The sequence below is a fragment of the Phyllobates terribilis genome, unplaced genomic scaffold, assembly GCF_046119375.1.
Source record: "Phyllobates terribilis strain yellow unplaced genomic scaffold, ASM4611937v1 Scaffold_7__3_contigs__length_470593459, whole genome shotgun sequence".
NCBI classification, from domain to species: Eukaryota; Metazoa; Chordata; class Amphibia; order Anura; family Dendrobatidae; genus Phyllobates; species Phyllobates terribilis.
The window spans coordinates 143,974,364-143,996,054 of NW_027362767.1; the positions used below are offsets into that span (position 1 = coordinate 143,974,364).

Consider the following 21,691-nt stretch of genomic DNA (forward strand, 5'->3'; position numbering starts at 1 on the left):
GAACTTCCAGTATTGTGGCATGTAATGCACTTCCATTATTCTGGCATGCAATGCACTTCCATTACTGTGGCATGTAATGCACTTCCATTACTGTGGCATGTAATGCAATGCACTTCCATTACTGTGGCATGTAATGCAAAGCACTTCCATTACTGTGGCATGTAATGCAATGCACTTCCATTATTGTGGCATGTAATGCAATGCACTTCCATTATTGTGGCATGTAATGCACTTCCATTATTGTGCCATGCAATGCACTTCCATTATTGTGCCATGCAATGCACTTCCAGTATTGTGCCATGCAATGCACTTCCAGTATTGTGGCATGTAATGCACTTCCAGTATTGTGGCATGTAATGCACTTCCAGTATTGTGGCATGTAATGCACTTCCAGTATTCTGGCATGTAATGCACTTCCAGTATTGTGGCATGCAATGCACTTCCAGTATTATGGCATGTAATGCACTTCCAGTATTATGGCATGTAATGCACTTCCATTATAGTGGCATGTAATGCACTTCCAGTATTGTGGCATGTAATGCACTTCCATTATAGTGGCAGGTAATGCACTTCCAGTATTATGGCAGGTAATGCACTTCCATTATAGTGGCAGGTAATGCACTTCCAGTATTATGGCATGTAATGCACTTCCATTATAGTGGCATGTAATGCACTTCCAGTATTGTGGCATGCAATGCACTTCCAGTATTATGGCATGTAATGCACTTCCAGTATTATGGCATGTAATGCACTTCCAGTATTATGGCATGTAATGCACTTCCAGTATCGTGCCATGTAATGCACTTCCAGTATCGTGCCATGTAATGTAATGCACTTCCAGTATTGTGGCATGTAATGCACTTCCAGTATTGTGCCATGTAATGCACTTCCATTATTGTGCCATGTAATGCACTTCCAGTATTGTGCCATGTAATGCACTTCCAGTATTGTGCCATGTAATGCACTTCCAGTATTGTGCCATGTAATGCACTTCCAGTATTCTGGCATGCAATGCACTTCCAGTATTCTGGCATGCAATGCACTTCCATTATTGTGGCATGTAATGCAAAGCACTTCCATTATTGTGGCATGTAATGCACTTCCATTATTGTGGCATGTAATGCACTTCCATTATTGTGGCATGTAATGCACTTCCATTATTGTGCCATGTAATGCACTTCCATTATTGTGCCATGTAATGCACTTCCATTATTGTGCCATGTAATGCACTTCCATTATTATGCAATGCACTTCCATTATTGTGGCATGTAATGCACTTCCATTACTGTGGCATGTAATGCAATGCACTTCCATTATTGTGGCATGTAATGCAAAGCAGTTCCATTACTGTGGCATGTAATGCACTTCCATTACTGTGGCATGTAATGCAATGCACTTCCATTATTGTGGCATGTAATGCAAAGCAGTTCCATTACTGTGGCATGTAATGCACTTCCATTACTGTGGCATGTAATGCAATGCACTTCCATTATTGTGGCATGTAATGCACTTCCATTATTGTGGCATGTAATGCACTTCCATTATTGTGGCATGTAATGCACTTCCATTATTGTGTCATGTAATGCACTTCCAGTATTGTGGCATGCAATGCACTTCCAGTATTGTGGCATGTAATGCACTTCCAGTATTGTGGCATGTAATGCACTTCCAGTATTGTGGCATGTAATGCACTTCCAGTATTGTGGCATGTAATGCACTTCCAGTATTGTGGCATGTAATGCACTTCCAGTATTATGGCATGTAATGCACTTCCAGTATTATGGCATGTAATGCACTTCCAGTATTGTGGCATGTAATGCACTTCCAGTATTGTGGCATGAAATGCACTTCCAGTATTGTGGCATGAAATGCACTTCCAGTATTGTGGCATGTAATGCACTTCCAGTATTGTGGCATGTAATGCACTTCCAGTATTGTGGCATGTAATGCACTTCCAGTATTGTGGCATGTAATGCACTTCCAGTATTATGGCATGTAATGCACTTCCAGCATTGTGGCATGTAATGCACTTCCATTATGGTGGCATGTAATGCACTTCCATTATGGTGGCATGTAATGCACTTCCAGTATTGTGGCATGTAATGCACTTCCAGTATTGTGGCATGTAATGCACTTCCATTATTGTGCCATGTGATGTAATGCACTTCCAGTATTGTGGCATGTAATGCACTTCCAGTATTGTGGCATGAAATGCACTTCCAGTATTATGGCATGTAATGCACTTCCAGTATTGTGGCATGTAATGCACTTCCAGTATTGTGGCATGTAATGCACTTCCAGTATTGTGGCATGTAATGCACTTCCAGTATTATGGCATGTAATGCACTTCCAGCATTGTGGCATGTAATGCACTTCCATTATGGTGGCATGTAATGCACTTCCATTATGGTGGCATGTAATGCACTTCCAGTATTGTGGCATGTAATGCACTTCCAGTATTGTGGCATGTAATGCACTTCCATTATTGTGGCATGTAATGCACTTCCAGTATTGTGGCATGTAATGCACTTCCATTATTGTGGCATGTAATGCACTTCCAGTATTGTGGCATGTAATGCACTTCCAGTATTGTGGCATGTAATGCACTTCCATTATTGTGGCATGTAAAGCACTTCCATTATTGTGGCATGTAAAGCACTTCCATTATTGTGGCATGTAATGCACTTCCATTATTGTGGCATGTAATGCACTTCCAGTATTGTGGCATGTAATGCACTTCCAGTATTGTGGCATGCAATGCACTTCCAGTACTGTGGCATGCAATTCACTTCCAGCATTGTGGCATGCAATGCACTTCCAGTATTGTGGCATATAATGCACTTCCAGTATTGTGGCATGTAATGCACTTCCAGTATTGTGGCATGTAATGCACTTCCAGTATTGTGGCATGCAATTCACTTCCAGCATTGTGGCATGCAATGCACTTCCAGTATTGTGGCATATAATGCACTTCCAGTATTGTGGCATGTAATGCACTTCCAGTATTGTGGCATGCAATGCACTTCCAGTATTGTGGCATGCAATGCATTTCCATTATTGTGCCATGTAATGCATTTCCATTATTGTGCCATGTAATGCACTTCCATTATTGTGGCATGTAATGCACTTCCATTATTGTGGCATGTAATGCACTTCCATTATTGTGGCATGTAATGCACTTCCATTATTGTGGCATGTAATGCACTTCCATTATTCTGGCATGTAATGCACTTCCATTATTGTGCCATGTAATGCACTTCCAGTATTGTGGCATGTAATGCACTTCCATTATTGTGGCATGTAATGCACTTCCATTATTGTGCCATGTAATGCACTTCCATTATTGTGGCATGTAATGCACTTCCATTATTGTGCCATGTAATGCAATGCACTTCCATTATGGTGGCATGTAATGCACTTCCATTATGGTGGCATGTAATGCACTTCCATTATGGTGGCATGTAATGCAATGCACTTCCATTATGGTGGCATGTAATGCACTTCCATTATGGTGGCATGTAATGCACTTCCAGTATTGTGGCATGTAATGCACTTCCAGTATTGTGGCATGTAATGCACTTCCAGTATTGTGGCATGTAATGTAATGCACTTCCAGTATTGTGGCATGTAATGCACTTCCATTATTGTGGCATGTAATGCAATGCACTTCCATTATTGTGGCATATAATGCACTTCCATTATTGTGGCATGTAATGCACTTCCATTATTGTGGCATGTAATGCACTTCCAGTATTGTGCCATGTAATGCACTTCCAGTATTGTGGCATGTAATACACTTCCAGTATTGTGGCATGTAATGCACTTCCAGTATTGTGGCATGTAATGCACTTCCAGTATTGTGGCATGTAATGCACTTCCAGTATTGTGGCATGTAATGCACTTCCATTATTGTGCCATGTAATGTAATGCACTTCCAGTATTGTGGCATGTAATGCACTTCCAGTATTGTGGCATGTAATGCAAAGCACTTCCATTACTGTGGCATGTAATGCACTTCCATTATTGTGGCATGTAATGCACTTCCAGTATTGTGGCATGTAATGCAAAGCACTTCCATTATTGTGGCATGTAATGCACTTCCATTATTGTGGCATGTAATGCACTTCCAGTATTGTGGCATGTAATGCACTTCCAGTATTGTGGCATGTAATGCACTTCCATTATTGTGCCATGTAAAGCACTTCCAGTATTGTGGCATGCAATGCACTTCCAGTATTGTGGCATGTAATGCAAAGCACTTCCATTATTGTGGCATGTAATGCACTTCCAGTATTGTGGCATGTAATGCACTTCCAGTATTGTGGCATGTAATGCACTTCCAGTATTGTGGCATGTAATGCACTTCCAGTATTGTGGCATGTAATGCACTTCCATTATTGTGGCATGTAATGCACTTCCATTATTGTGCCATGTAATGCACTTCCATTATTGTGCCATGTAATGCAATGCACTTCCAGTATTGTGGCATGTAATGCACTTCCAGTATTATGGCATGTAATGCACTTCCAGTATTATGGCATGTAATGCACTTCCAGTATTGTGGCATGTAATGCACTTCCAGTATTGTGGCATGTAATGCAATGCACTTCCAGTATTGTGCCATGTAATGCACTTCCAGTACTGTGGCATGTAATGCACTTCCAGTATTGTGGCATGTAATGCACTTCCATTATTGTGGCATGTAATGCACTTCCATTATTGTGCCATGTAATGCACTTCCATTATTGTGGCATGTAATGCACTTCCAGTATTGTGCCATGTAATGCACTTCCAGTATTCTGGCATGTAATGCACTTCCAGTATTGTGGCATGTAATGTAATGCACTTCCATTATTCTGGCATGTAATGCACTTCCAGTATTGTGGCATGTAATGCACTTCCATTATTGTGGCATGTAATGCACTTCCATTATTGTGGCATGTAATGCACTTCCATTATTGTGGCATGTAATGCAATGCACTTCCATTATTGTGGCATGTAATGTAATGCACTTCCATTATTCTGGCATGTAATGCACTTCCATTATTGTGGCACGTAATGCACTTCCATTATTGTGGCACGTAATGCACTTCCATTATTGTGGCATGTAATGCACTTCCATTATTGTGGCATGTAATGTAATGCACTTCCATTATTGTGGCATGTAATGCACTTCCATTATTGTGGCATGTAATGTAATGCACTTCCAGTATTGTGGCATGTAATGCACTTCCAGTATTGTGGCATGTAATGCACTTCCAGTATTGTGACATGTAATGCACTTCCAGTATTGTGACATGTAATGCACTTCCATTATTGTGGCATGTAATGCACTTCCATTATTGTGCCATGTAATGCACTTCCATTATTGTGGCATGTAATGCAATGCACTTCCAGTATTGTGGCATGTAATGCACTTCCAGTATTGTGGCATGTAATGCACTTCCAGTATTGTGGCATGTAATGCACTTCCAGTATTGTGGCATGTAATGCACTTCCAGTATTGTGGCATGTAATGCACTTCCAGTATTGTGGCATGTAATGCACTTCCATTATTCTGGCATGTAATGCACTTCCATTATTCTGGCATGTAATGCACTTCCAGTATTGTGGCATGTAATGCACTTCCAGTATTGTGGCATGTAATGCACTTCCAGTATTGTGGCATGTAATGCACTTCCAGTATTGTGGCATGTAATGCACTTCCAGTATTGTGGCATGCAACGCACTTCCAGTATTGTGGCATGCAACGCCCTTCCAGTATTGTGCCATGCAACGCACTTCCAGTATTGCGGCATGCAACGCACTTCCAGTATTGCGGCATGCAACGCACTTCCAGTATTGTGGCATGCAACGCACTTCCAGTATTGTGGCATGCAACGCACTTCCAGTATTGTGCCATGTAATGCACTTCCATTATTGTGGCATGTAATGCACTTCCATTATTGTGCCATGTAATGCACTTCCATTATTGTGCCATGTAATGCACTTCCATTATTGTGCCATGTAATGCACTTCCAGTATTGTGGCATGTAATGCACTTCCAGTATTGTGGCATGTAATGCACTTCCAGTATTGTGGCATGTAATGCACTTCCAGTATTGTGGCATGTAATGCACTTCCATTATTGTGCCATGTAATGCACTTCCATTATTGTGCCATGTAATGCACTTCCATTATTGTGGCATGTAATGCACTTCCAGTATTGTGGCATGCAATGCACTTCCATTATTGTGCCATGTAATGCACTTCCAGTATTGTGGCATGTAATGCACTTCTAGTACTGTGGCATGTAATGCACTTCCAGTATTGTGGCATGTAATACACTTCCAGTATTGTGGCATGTAATGCAATGCACTTCCATTATTGTGGCATGTAATGCACTTCCATTACTGTGGCATGTAATGCAATGCACTTCCATTATTGTGGCATGTAATGCAAAGCACTTCCATTACTGTGGCATGTAATGCACTTCCATTACTGTGGCATGTAATGCAATGCACTTCCATTATTGTGGCATGTAATGCACTTCCATTATTGTGGCATGTAGTGCACTTCCATTATTGTGGCATGTAATGCACTTCCATTATTGTGGCATGTAATGCACTTCCATTATTGTGCCATGTAATGCACTTCCATTATTGTGGCATGCAATGCACTTCCATTATTGTGGCATGTAATGCACTTCCAGTATTGTGGCATGTAATGAACTTCCAGTATTGTGGCATGTAATGCACTTCCATTATTCTGGCATGCAATGCACTTCCAGTATCGTGCCATGTAATGCACTTCCATTACTGTGGCATGTAATGCAATGCACTTCCATTACTGTGGCATGTAATGCAAAGCACTTCCATTACTGTGGCATGTAATGCAAAGCACTTCCATTACTGTGCCATGTAATGCAATGCACTTCCATTATTGTGGCATGTAATGCAATGCACTTCCATTATTGTGGCATGTAATGCACTTCCATTATTGTGCCATGCAATGCACTTCCAGTATTGTGCCATGCAATGCACTTCCAGTATTGTGGCATGTAATGCACTTCCAGTATTGTGGCATGTAATGCACTTCCAGTATTGTGGCATGTAATGCACTTCCAGTATTCTGGCATGTAATGCACTTCCAGTATTGTGGCATGTAATGCACTTCCAGTATTGTGGCATGCAATGCACTTCCAGTATTATGGCATGTAATGCACTTCCAGTATTATGGCATGTAATGCACTTCCATTATAGTGGCATGTAATGCACTTCCAGTATTGTGGCATGTAATGCACTTCCATTATAGTGGCAGGTAATGCACTTCCAGTATTATGGCAGGTAATGCACTTCCATTATAGTGGCAGGTAATGCACTTCCAGTATTATGGCATGTAATGCACTTCCATTATAGTGGCATGTAATGCACTTCCAGTATTGTGGCATGCAATGCACTTCCAGTATTATGGCATGTAATGCACTTCCAGTATTATGGCATGTAATGCACTTCCAGTATTATGGCATGTAATGCACTTCCAGTATCGTGCCATGTAATGCACTTCCAGTATCGTGCCATGTAATGTAATGCACTTCCAGTATTGTGGCATGTAATGCACTTCCAGTATTGTGCCATGTAATGCACTTCCATTATTGTGCCATGTAATGCACTTCCAGTATTGTGCCATGTAATGCACTTCCAGTATTGTGCCATGTAATGCACTTCCAGTATTGTGCCATGTAATGCACTTCCAGTATTCTGGCATGCAATGCACTTCCAGTATTCTGGCATGCAATGCACTTCCAGTATTCTGGCATGTAATGCAAAGCACTTCCATTATTGTGGCATGTAATGCACTTCCATTATTGTGGCATGTAATGCACTTCCATTATTGTGGCATGTAATGCACTTCCATTATTGTGCCATGTAATGCACTTCCATTATTGTGCCATGTAATGCACTTCCATTATTGTGCCATGTAATGCACTTCCATTATTATGCAATGCACTTCCATTATTGTGGCATGTAATGCACTTCCATTACTGTGGCATGTAATGCAATGCACTTCCATTATTGTGGCATGTAATGCAAAGCAGTTCCATTACTGTGGCATGTAATGCACTTCCATTACTGTGGCATGTAATGCAATGCACTTCCATTATTGTGGCATGTAATGCAAAGCAGTTCCATTACTGTGGCATGTAATGCACTTCCATTACTGTGGCATGTAATGCAATGCACTTCCATTATTGTGGCATGTAATGCACTTCCATTATTGTGGCATGTAATGCACTTCCATTATTGTGGCATGTAATGCACTTCCAGTATTGTGGCATGCAATGCACTTCCAGTATTGTGGCATGTAATGCACTTCCAGTATTGTGGCATGTAATGCACTTCCAGTATTGTGGCATGTAATGCACTTCCAGTATTGTGGCATGTAATGCACTTCCAGTATTATGGCATGTAATGCACTTCCAGTATTGTGGCATGTAATGCACTTCCAGTATTGTGGCATGAAATGCACTTCCAGTATTATGGCATGTAATGCACTTCCAGTATTGTGGCATGTAATGCACTTCCAGTATTGTGGCATGTAATGCACTTCCAGTATTGTGGCATGTAATGCACTTCCAGTATTATGGCATGTAATGCACTTCCAGCATTGTGGCATGTAATGCACTTCCATTATGGTGGCATGTAATGCACTTCCATTATGGTGGCATGTAATGCACTTCCAGTATTGTGGCATGTAATGCACTTCCAGTATTGTGGCATGTAATGCACTTCCATTATTGTGGCATGTAAAGCACTTCCATTATTGTGGCATGTAAAGCACTTCCATTATTGTGGCATGTAAAGCACTTCCATTATTGTGGCATGTAATGCACTTCCATTATTGTGGCATGTAATGCACTTCCAGTATTGTGGCATGTAATGCACTTCCAGTATTGTGGCATGCAATGCACTTCCAGTACTGTGGCATGCAATTCACTTCCAGCATTGTGGCATGCAATGCACTTCCAGTATTGTGGCATGTAATGCACTTCCAGTATTGTGCCATGTAATGCACTTCCAGTATTGTGGCATGTAATGCACTTCCAGTATTGTGGCATGTAATGCACTTCCAGTATTGTGGCATGCAATTCACTTCCAGCATTGTGGCATGCAATGCACTTCCAGTATTGTGGCATATAATGCACTTCCAGTATTGTGGCATGTAATGCACTTCCAGTATTGTGGCATGCAATGCACTTCCAGTATTGTGACATGCAATGCATTTCCATTATTGTGCCATGTAATGCATTTCCATTATTGTGCCATGTAATGCACTTCCATTATTGTGGCATGTAATGCACTTCCATTATTGTGGCATGTAATGCACTTCCATTATTGTGGCATGTAATGCACTTCCATTATTGTGGCATGTAATGCACTTCCATTATTGTGGCATGTAATGCACTTCCATTATTGTGGCATGTAATGCACTTCCATTATTCTGGCATGTAATGCACTTCCATTATTGTGCCATGTAATGCACTTCCAGTATTGTGGCATGTAATGCACTTCCATTATTGTGGCATGTAATGCACTTCCAGTATTGTGGCATGTAATGCACTTCCATTATTGTGGCATGTAATGCACTTCCATTATTGTGGCATGTAATGCACTTCCATTATTGTGGCATGTAATGCACTTCCATTATTCTGGCATGTAATGCACTTCCATTATTGTGCCATGTAATGCACTTCCAGTATTGTGGCATGTAATGCACTTCCATTATTGTGCCATGTAATGCACTTCCATTATTGTGGCATGTAATGCACTTCCATTATTGTGGCATGTAATGCACTTCCATTATTGTGCCATGTAATGCAATGCACTTCCATTATGGTGGCATGTAATGCACTTCCATTATGGTGGCATGTAATGCACTTCCATTATGGTGGCATGTAATGCAATGCACTTCCATTATGGTGGCATGTAATGCACTTCCATTATGGTGGCATGTAATGCACTTCCAGTATTGTGGCATGTAATGCACTTCCAGTATTGTGGCATGTAATGCACTTCCAGTATTGTGGCATGTAATGTAATGCACTTCCAGTATTGTGGCATGTAATGCACTTCCATTATTGTGGCATGTAATGCAATGCACTTCCATTATTGTGGCATGTAATGCACTTCCATTATTGTGGCATGTAATGCACTTCCATTATTGTGGCATGTAATGCACTTCCAGTATTGTGCCATGTAATGCACTTCCAGTATTGTGGCATGTAATACACTTCCAGTATTGTGGCATGTAATGCACTTCCAGTATTGTGGCATGTAATGCACTTCCAGTATTGTGGCATGTAATGCACTTCCAGTATTGTGGCATGTAATGCACTTCCATTATTGTGCCATGTAATGTAATGCACTTCCAGTATTGTGGCATGTAATGCACTTCCAGTATTGTGGCATGTAATGCAAAGCACTTCCATTACTGTGGCATGTAATGCACTTCCATTATTGTGGCATGTAATGCACTTCCAGTATTGTGGCATGTAATGCAAAGCACTTCCATTATTGTGGCATGTAATGCACTTCCATTATTGTGGCATGTAATGCACTTCCAGTATTGTGGCATGTAATGCACTTCCAGTATTGTGGCATGTAATGCACTTCCATTATTGTGCCATGTAATACACTTCCAGTATTGTGGCATGCAATGCACTTCCAGTATTGTGGCATGTAATGCAAAGCACTTCCATTATTGTGGCATGTAATGCACTTCCAGTATTGTGGCATGTAATGCACTTCCAGTATTGTGGCATGTAATGCACTTCCAGTATTGTGGCATGTAATGCACTTCCAGTATTGTGGCATGTAATGCACTTCCAGTATTGTGGCATATAATGCACTTCCAGTATTGTGGCATATAATGCACTTCCAGTATTGTGGCATGTAATGCACTTCCAGTATTGTGGCATGTAATGCACTTCCAGTATTGTGGCATGCAATGCATTTCCATTATTGTGCCATGTAATGCATTTCCATTATTGTGCCATGTAATGCACTTCCATTATTGTGGCATGTAATGCACTTCCATTATTGTGGCATGTAATGCACTTCCATTATTGTGGCATGTAATGCACTTCCATTATTCTGGCATGTAATGCACTTCCATTATTGTGCCATGTAATGCACTTCCAGTATTGTGGCATGTAATGCACTTCCATTATTGTGGCATGTAATGCACTTCCATTATTGTGCCATGTAATGCACTTCCATTATTGTGCCATGTAATGCACTTCCATTATTGTGGCATGTAATGCACTTCCATTATTGTGCCATGTAATGCAATGCACTTCCATTATGGTGGCATGTAATGCACTTCCATTATGGTGGCATGTAATGCACTTCCATTATGGTGGCATGTAATGCAATGCACTTCCATTATGGTGGCATGTAATGCACTTCCATTATGGTGGCATGTAATGCACTTCCAGTATTGTGGCATGTAATGCACTTCCAGTATTGTGGCATGTAATGCACTTCCAGTATTGTGGCATGTAATGTAATGCACTTCCAGTATTGTGGCATGTAATGCACTTCCATTATTGTGGCATGTAATGCAAAGCACTTCCATTACTGTGGCATGTAATGCACTTCCATTATTGTGGCATGTAATGCACTTCCAGTATTGTGGCATGTAATGCACTTCCAGTATTGTGGCATGTAATGCACTTCCATTATTGTGCCATGTAATGCACTTCCAGTATTGTGGCATGTAATGCACTTCCAGTATTGTGGCATGTAATGCAAAGCACTTCCATTATTGTGGCATGTAATGCAAAGCACTTCCATTATTGTGGCATGTAATGCACTTCCATTATTGTGCCATGCAATGCACTTCCAGTATTGTGCCATGTAATGCACTTCCAGTATTGTGGCATGTAATGCAATGCACTTCCATTATTGTGGCATGTAATGCACTTCCATTACTGTGGCATGTAATGCAATGTACTTCCATTATTGTGGCATGTAATGCAAAGCACTTCCATTACTGTGGCATGTAATGCAAAGCACTTCCATTACTGTGGCATGTAATGCACTTCCATTACTGTGGCATGTAATGCAATGCACTTCCATTATTGTGGCATGTAATGCAATGCACTTCCATTATTGTGGCATGTAATGCACTTCCATTATTGTGGCATGTAATGCACTTCCATTATTGTGGCATGTAATGCACTTCCATTATTGTGGCATGTAATGCACTTCCATTATTGTGGCATGTAATGCACTTCCATTATTGTGGCATGTAATGCACTTCCATTATTGTGGCATGTAATGCACTTCCATTATTGTGGCATGTAATGCACTTCCAGTATTGTGCCATGTAATGCACTTCCAGTATTGTGGCATGTAATGCACTTCCATTATTGTGGCATGTAATGCACTTCCAGTATTGTGCCATGTAATGCAATGCACTTCCAGTATTGTGCCATGTAATGCACTTCCAGTACTGTGGCATGTAATGCACTTCCAGCATTGTGGCATGTAATGCACTTCCATTATTGTGGCATGTAATGCACTTCCATTATTGTGGCATGTAATGCACTTCCATTATTGTGGCATGTAATGCACTTCCATTATTGTGGCATGTAATGCACTTCCAGTATTGTGGCATGTAATGCACTTCCAGTATTGTGCCATGTAATGCACTTCCAGTATTCTGGCATGTAATGCACTTCCATTATTGTGGCATGTAATGTAATGCACTTCCATTATTCTGGCATGTAATGCACTTCCATTATTGTGGCATGTAATGCACTTCCATTATTCTGGCATATAATGCACTTCCATTATTCTGGCATATAATGCACTTCCATTATTGTGCCATGTAATGCACTTCCAGTATTGTGGCATGTAATGCACTTCCATTATTGTGGCATGTAATGCACTTCCATTATTGTGGCATGTAATGCACTTCCATTATTGTGGCATGTAATGCACTTCCATTATTGTGCCATGTAATGCAATGCACTTCCATTATGGTGGCATGTAATGCACTTCCATTATGGTGGCATGTAATGCACTTCCATTATGGTGGCATGTAATGCAATGCACTTCCATTATGGTGGCATGTAATGCACTTCCATTATGGTGGCATGTAATGCACTTCCAGTATTGTGGCATGTAATGCACTTCCATTATTGTGCCATGTAATGCAATGCACTTCCATTATGGTGGCATGTAATGCACTTCCATTATGGTGGCATGTAATGCACTTCCATTATGGTGGCATGTAATGCAATGCACTTCCATTATGGTGGCATGTAATGCACTTCCATTATGGTGGCATGTAATGCACTTCCAGTATTGTGGCATGTAATGCACTTCCAGTATTGTGGCATGTAATGCACTTCCAGTATTGTGGCATGTAATGCACTTCCAGTATTGTGGCATGTAATGTAATGCACTTCCAGTATTGTGGCATGTAATGCACTTCCATTATTGTGGCATGTAATGCAATGCACTTCCATTATTGTGGCATGTAATGCACTTCCATTATTGTGGCATGTAATGCACTTCCAGTATTGTGGCATGTAATGCACTTCCAGTATTGTGGCATGTAATGCACTTCCAGTATTGTGGCATGTAATACACTTCCAGTATTGTGGCATGTAATACACTTCCAGTATTGTGGCATGTAATGCACTTCCAGTATTGTGCCATGTAATTCACTTCCAGTATTGTGGCATGTAATGCACTTCCAGTATTGTGGCATGTAATGCACTTCCAGTATTGTGGCATGTAATGCAAAGCACTTCCATTACTGTGGCATGTAATGCAATGCACTTCCATTATTGTGGCATGTAATGCACTTCCATTATTGTGGCATGTAATGCACTTCCAGTATTGTGCCATGTAATGCACTTCCAGTATTGTGCCATGTAATGCACTTCCAGTATTGTGGCATGTAATACACTTCCATTATTGTGCCATGTAATACACTTCCATTATTGTGCCATGTAATACACTTCCAGTATTGTGGCATGGAATGCACTTCCAGTATTGTGGCATGGAATGCACTTCCAGTATTGTGGCATGTAATGCAAAGCACTTCCATTACTGTGGCATGTAATGCAATGCACTTCCATTATTGTGGCATGTAATGCACTTCCATTATTGTGCCATGTAATGCACTTCCAGTATTGTGCCATGTAATGCACTTCCAGTATTGTGCCATGTAATGCACTTCCATTATTGTGGCATGCAATGCACTTCCATTATTGTGGCATGTAATGCACTTCCATTATTCTGGCATGTAATGCACTTCCATTATTGTGGCATGTAATGCACTTCCATTATTGTGGCATGTAATGCACTTCCATTATTGTGGCATGTAATGCACTTCCATTATTGTGGCATGTAATGCACTTCCATTATTGTGGCATGTAATGCACTTCCATTATTGTGCCATGTAATGCACTTCCAGTATTGTGCCATGTAATGCACTTCCAGTATTGTGGCATGTAATGCACTTCCAGTATTGTGGCATGTAATACACTTCCAGTATTGTGGCATGTAATGCACTTCCAGTATTGTGCCATGTAATTCACTTCCAGTATTGTGGCATGTAATGCAATGCACTTCCATTATTGTGGCATGTAATGCACTTCCAGTATTGTGGCATGTAATGCACTTCCAGTATTGTGCCATGTAATGCACTTCCAGTATTGTGGCATGTAATACACTTCCATTATTGTGCCATGTAATACACTTCCAGTATTGTGGCATGGAATGCACTTCCAGTATTGTGGCATGTAATGCACTTCCAGTATTGTGGCATGTAATGCAAAGCACTTCCATTACTGTGGCATGTAATGCAATGCACTTCCAGTATTGTGGCATGTAATGCAAAGCACTTCCATTACTGTGGCATGTAATGCAATGCACTTCCATTATTGTGCCATGTAATGCACTTCCAGTATTGTGCCATGTAATGCACTTCCAGTATTGTGCCATGTAATGCACTTCCAGTATTGTGCCATGTAATGCACTTCCAGTATTGTGGCATGTAATGCAATGCACTTCCATTATTGTGGCATGTAATGCACTTCCATTACTGTGGCATGTAATGCAATGTACTTCCATTATTGTGGCATGTAATGCAAAGCACTTCCATTACTGTGGCATGTAATGCACTTCCATTACTGTGGCATGTAATGCAATGCACTTCCATTATTGTGGCATGTAATGCACTTCCATTATTCTGGCATGTAATGCACTTCCATTATTGTGGCATGTAATGCACTTCCATTATTGTGGCATGTAATGCACTTCCATTATTGTGGCATATAATGCACTTCCATTATTGTGGCATGTAATGCACTTCCATTATTGTGGCATGTAATGCACTTCCATTATTGTGCCATGTAATGCACTTCCAGTATTGTGGCATGTAATGCACTTCCAGTATTGTGGCATGTAATGCACTTCCAGTATTGTGGCATGTAATGCACTTCCATTATTGTGGCATGTAATGCACTTCCATTATTGTGGCATGTAATGCACTTCCATTATTGTGGCATGTAATGCACTTCCAGTATTGTGCCATGTAATGCACTTCCAGTACTGTGGCATGTAATGCACTTCCAGTACTGTGGCATGTAATGCACTTCCAGTATTGTGGCATGTAATGCACTTCCATTATTGTGGCATGCAATGCACTTCCATTATTGTGGCATGTAATGCACTTCCATTATTGTGGCATGTAATGCACTTCCAGTATTGTGGCATGTAATGCACTTCCAGTATTGTGGCATGTAATGCACTTCCAGTATTGTGGCATGTAATGCACTTCCAGTATTGTGGCATGTAATGCAAAGCACTTCCATTACTGTGGCATGTAATGCACTTCCATTATTGTGCCATGTAATGCACTTCCAGTATTGTGCCATGTAATGCACTTCCAGTATTGTGGCATGTAATGCACTTCCAGTATTGTGGCATGTAATGCACTTCCATTACTGTGGCATGTAATGCAATGTACTTCCATTATTGTGGCATGTAATGCAAAGCACTTCCATTACTGTGGCATGTAATGCACTTCCATTACTGTGGCATGTAATGCAATGCACTTCCATTATTGTGGCATGTAATGCACTTCCATTATTCTGGCATGTAATGCACTTCCATTATTGTGGCATGTAATGCACTTCCATTATTGTGGCATGTAATGCACTTCCATTATTGTGGCATGTAATGCACTTCCATTATTGTGGCATGTAATGCACTTCCATTATTGTGGCATGTAATGCACTTCCATTATTGTGGCATGTAATGCACTTCCATTATTCTGGCATGTAATGCACTTCCATTATTGTGGCATGTAATGCACTTCCATTATTGTGGCATGTAATGCACTTCCATTATTGTGGCATGTAATGCACTTCCATTATTGTGCCATGTAATGCACTTCCAGTATTGTGCCATGTAATGCACTTCCAGTATTGTGCCATGTAATGCACTTCCATTATTGTGGCATGTAATGCACTTCCATTATTGTGGCATGTAATGCACTTCCAGTATTGTGCCATGTAATGCAATGCACTTCCAGTATTGTGCCATGTAATGCACTTCCAGTACTGTGGCATGTAATGCACTTCCAGTATTGTGGCATGTAATGCACTTCCATTATTGTGGCATGTAATGCACTTCCATTATTGTGGCATGTAATGCACTTCCAGTATTGTGGCATGTAATGCACTTCCAGTATTGTGGCATGTAATGCACTTCCAGTATTGTGCCATGTAATGCACTTCCAGTATTGTGGCATGTAATGCAAAGCACTTCCATTACTGTGGCATGTAATGCAATGCACTTCCATTATTGTGGCATGTAATGCACTTCCATTATTGTGGCATGTAATGCACTTCCAGTATTGTGCCATGTAATGCACTTCCAGTATTGTGCCATGTAATGCACTTCCAGTATTGTGCCATGTAATGCACTTCCAGTATTGTGGCATGTAATGCAATGCACTTCCATTATTGTGGCATGTAATGCACTTCCATTACTGTGGCATGTAATGCACTTCCATTATTGTGGCATGTAATGCACTTCCATTATTGTGGCATGTAATGCACTTCCATTATTGTGGCATGTAATGCACTTCCATTATTGTGGCATGTAATGCACTTCCATTATTGTGGCATGTAATGCACTTCCATTATTGTGGCATGTAATGTAATGCACTTCCATTATTGTGGCATGTAATGCACTTCCATTATTGTGGCATGTAATGCACTTCCATTATTGTGGCATGTAATGCACTTCCATTATTGTGGCATGTAATGCACTTCCATTATTGTGGCATGTAATGCACTTCCATTATTGTGGCATGTAATGCACTTCCATTATTGTGGCATGTAATGCACTTCCATTATTGTGGCATGTAATGTAATGCACTTCCATTATTGTGGCATGTAATGCACTTCCATTATTGTGGCATGTAATACACTTCCAGTATTGTGGCATGTAATGCACTTCCAGTATTGTGCCATGTAATTCACTTCCAGTATTGTGGCATGTAATGCAATGCACTTCCATTATTGTGGCATGTAATGCACTTCCAGTATTGTGGCATGTAATGCACTTCCAGTATTGTGCCATGTAATGCACTTCCAGTATTGTGGCATGTAATACACTTCCATTATTGTGCCATGTAATACACTTCCAGTATTGTGGCATGGAATGCACTTCCAGTATTGTGGCATGTAATGCACTTCCAGTATTGTGGCATGTAATGCAAAGCACTTCCATTACTGTGGCATGTAATGCAATGCACTTCCATTATTGTGGCATGTAATGCACTTCCATTATTGTGGCATGTAATGCACTTCCAGTATTGTGCCATGTAATGCACTTCCAGTATTGTGCCATGTAATGCACTTCCAGTATTGTGCCATGTAATGCACTTCCAGTATTGTGGCATGTAATGCAATGCACTTCCATTATTGTGGCATGTAATGCACTTCCATTACTGTGGCATGTAATGCAATGTACTTCCATTATTGTGGCATGTAATGCAAAGCACTTCCATTACTGTGGCATGTAATGCACTTCCATTACTGTGGCATGTAATGCAATGCACTTCCATTATTGTGGCATGTAATGCACTTCCATTATTCTGGCATGTAATGCACTTCCATTATTGTGGCATGTAATGCACTTCCATTATTGTGGCATGTAATGCACTTCCATTATTGTGGCATGTAATGCACTTCCATTATTGTGGCATGTAATGCACTTCCATTATTGTGGCATGTAATGCACTTCCATTATTGTGGCATGTAATGCACTTCCAGTATTGTGCCATGTAATGCACTTCCAGTATTGTGGCATGTAATGCAATGCACTTCCATTATTGTGGCATGTAATGCACTTCCATTACTGTGGCATGTAATGCAATGTACTTCCATTATTGTGGCATGTAATGCAAAGCACTTCCATTACTGTGGCATGTAATGCACTTCCATTACTGTGGCATGTAATGCAATGCACTTCCATTATTGTGGCATGTAATGCACTTCCATTATTCTGGCATGTAATGCACTTCCATTATTGTGGCATGTAATGCACTTCCAGTATTGTGGCATGTAATGCACTTCCAGTATTGTGGCATGTAATGCACTTCCAGTATTGTGGCATGTAATGCACTTCCATTATTGTGGCATGTAATGCACTTCCATTATTGTGGCATGTAATGCACTTCCATTATTGTGGCATGTAATGCACTTCCAGTATTGTGCCATGTAATGCACTTCCAGTACTGTGGCATGTAATGCACTTCCAGTACTGTGGCATGTAATGCACTTCCAGTATTGTGGCATGTAATGCACTTCCATTATTGTGGCATGTAATGCACTTCCATTATTGTGGCATGCAATGCACTTCCATTATTGTGGCATGTAATGCACTTCCATTATTGTGGCATGTAATGCACTTCCAGTATTGTGGCATGTAATGCACTTCCAGTATTGTGGCATGTAATGCACTTCCAGTATTGTGGCATGTAATGCACTTCCAGTATTGTGGCATGTAATGCAAAGCACTTCCATTACTGTGGCATGTAATGCACTTCCATTATTGTGCCATGTAATGCACTTCCAGTATTGTGCCATGTAATGCACTTCCAGTATTGTGCCATGTAATGCACTTCCAGTATTGTGGCATGTAATGCACTTCCAGTATTGTGGCATGTAATGCACTTCCATTACTGTGGCATGTAATGCAATGTACTTCCATTATTGTGGCATGTAATGCAAAGCACTTCCATTACTGTGGCATGTAATGCACTTCCATTACTGTGGCATGTAATGCAATGCACTTCCATTATTGTGGCATGTAATGCACTTCCATTATTCTGGCATGTAATGCACTTCCATTATTGTGGCATGTAATGCACTTCCATTATTGTGGCATGTAATGCACTTCCATTATTGTGGCATGTAATGCACTTCCATTATTGTGGCATGTAATGCACTTCCATTATTGTGGCATGTAATGCACTTCCATTATTGTGCCATGTAATGCACTTCCATTATTGTGCCATGTAATGCACTTCCAGTATTGTGCCATGTAATGCACTTCCAGTATTGTGCCATGTAATGCACTTCCATTATTGTGGCATGTAATGCACTTCCATTATTGTGGCATGTAATGCACTTCCAGTATTGTGCCATGTAATGCAATGCACTTCCAGTATTGTGCCATGTAATGCACTTCCAGTACTGTGGCATGTAATGCACTTCCAGTATTGTGGCATGTAATGCACTTCCATTATTGTGGCATGTAATGCACTTCCATTATTGTGGCATGTAATGCACTTCCATTATTGTGGCATGTAATGCACTTCCAGTATTGTGGCATGTAATGCACTTCCAGTATTGTGCCATGTAATGCACTTCCAGTATTGTGCCATGTAATGCACTTCCATTATTCTGGCATGTAATGCACTTCCATTATTGTGGCATGTAATGTAATGCACTTCCATTATTCTGGCATGTAATGCACTTCCAGTATTGTGGCATGTAATGCACTTCCATTATTGTGGCATGTAATGCAATGCACTTCCATTATTGTGGCATGTAATGTAATGCACTTCCATTATTGTGGCATGTAATGCACTTCCATTATTGTGGCATGTAATGCACTTCCATTATTGTGGCATGTAATGCACTTCCATTATTGTGGCATGTAATGCACTTCCATTATTGTGGCATGTAATGCACTTCCATTATTGTGGCATGTAATGTAATGCACTTCCATTATTGTGGCATGTAATGCACTTCCATTATTGTGGCATGTAATGCACTTCCATTATTGTGGCATGTAATGCACTTCCATTATTGTGGCATGTAATGCACTTCCATTATTGTGGCATGTAATGCACTTCCATTATTCTGGCATGTAATGCACTTCCATTATTCTGGCATGTAATGCACTTCCATTATTGTGGCATGTAATGCACTTCCATTATGGTGGCATGTAATGCAATGCACTTCCATTATTCTGGCATGTAATGCACTTCCATTATTGTGGGTGTCTCACTTCTGCTAGTCAAACGTCTCTTTCCCTGTCTTACCTTGCTGCCTCCGTTTGCGCCTTCGCCTGGCTCGTCGCCGGTTCATCCAACAGGCCACAATGGTACTAAGGATAATTGCCAGGGTAAGGAAACAGACGCCCCCGACTACACCGGCCATCAGGGACTTCTGCTGGACTTCGGGATTCTCGGTCTGCGAGGGGTATACTTTCATCCCTGTGCAATAATGTGGTACAAGTAATTAGTGAAAGTGTTGGCACCCTTGAAACTTCTCCAGAAAATGAAGTATTTCTCACAGAAAATTATTGCAATGACACGTTTTGTTATACACATGTTCATTTCCTTTATGTGTTTGGAACAACACAAATAAACTGAGAAAAAAAGCCAAATTGGACATAATTTCACAGAAAACCCCAAAAATGGGCCGGACAAAAATACTGTCAAAATCTGGTGGAAGTTCAAAGATGTTTTGGGGTTGTTTTGCTGCCTCTGGCACTGGGTTCCTTGACTGTGTCCAAGGCACCATGATATCTGAAGATTATCAAAGGATTTTGGATCGCAATGTAGTACCGAGTGTCAGAAAGCTGGGTTTGTGTCCTAGGTCATGGGTCTTCCAGCAGGAAAAGGACCCCAAACATACTTCAAGAAGCCCCCAGAAATGGATGGAAACAAAGCGCTGGAGAATTCTGAAGTGGCAGCAATGAGTCCGAATCTAAATCCCATTGAACATGTGTGTTTAAATATTTTTATCGAAATTTTCCATAAAACGGGAAGAAGGGGAGGAGGGGGTACATAAATAAAAGAGGGAGGGGGGAGGGGAACAGACATATTTAAACAGAAACATTGGGTTTCACATTTAGAATATAACAGTTTGCAATTCCCATAACACACGGGAACATATATATAAACTAAAAGATTCTCGTATATTCGCATACAATGTTGTTGAGGTTGATAAAATAAAGACAGTATTTTAAAGCAAAGTAGAGTAGAAAATCCAAAATGAAATCCAAGTCAAACTGAGCATAATCCTCATCATCATCTCAAATTAAGATTGTCACAAAAGCGAAGATGAGCTAATAACAAACCTAGGCATGTCACCTAGGCCGTG

The 21,691-nt window shown here is 40.7% G+C and overlaps 1 protein-coding gene across 6 annotated transcripts in view; it reads right to left on the bottom strand.

The window, feature by feature from the left end:
* IGSF9 (immunoglobulin superfamily member 9) overlaps nt 1-21,691 on the bottom strand; it is a 143,505-nt gene that overhangs the window by 42,887 nt on the left and 78,927 nt on the right. For all 6 annotated transcript variants that reach the window (XM_073639367.1, XM_073639363.1, XM_073639364.1 and 3 more), the window contains one exon: nt 20,626-20,799. In XM_073639367.1, the coding sequence (XP_073495468.1) occupies nt 20,626-20,799 (174 nt within the window). The remainder of the gene's footprint in view (nt 1-20,625; nt 20,800-21,691) is intronic.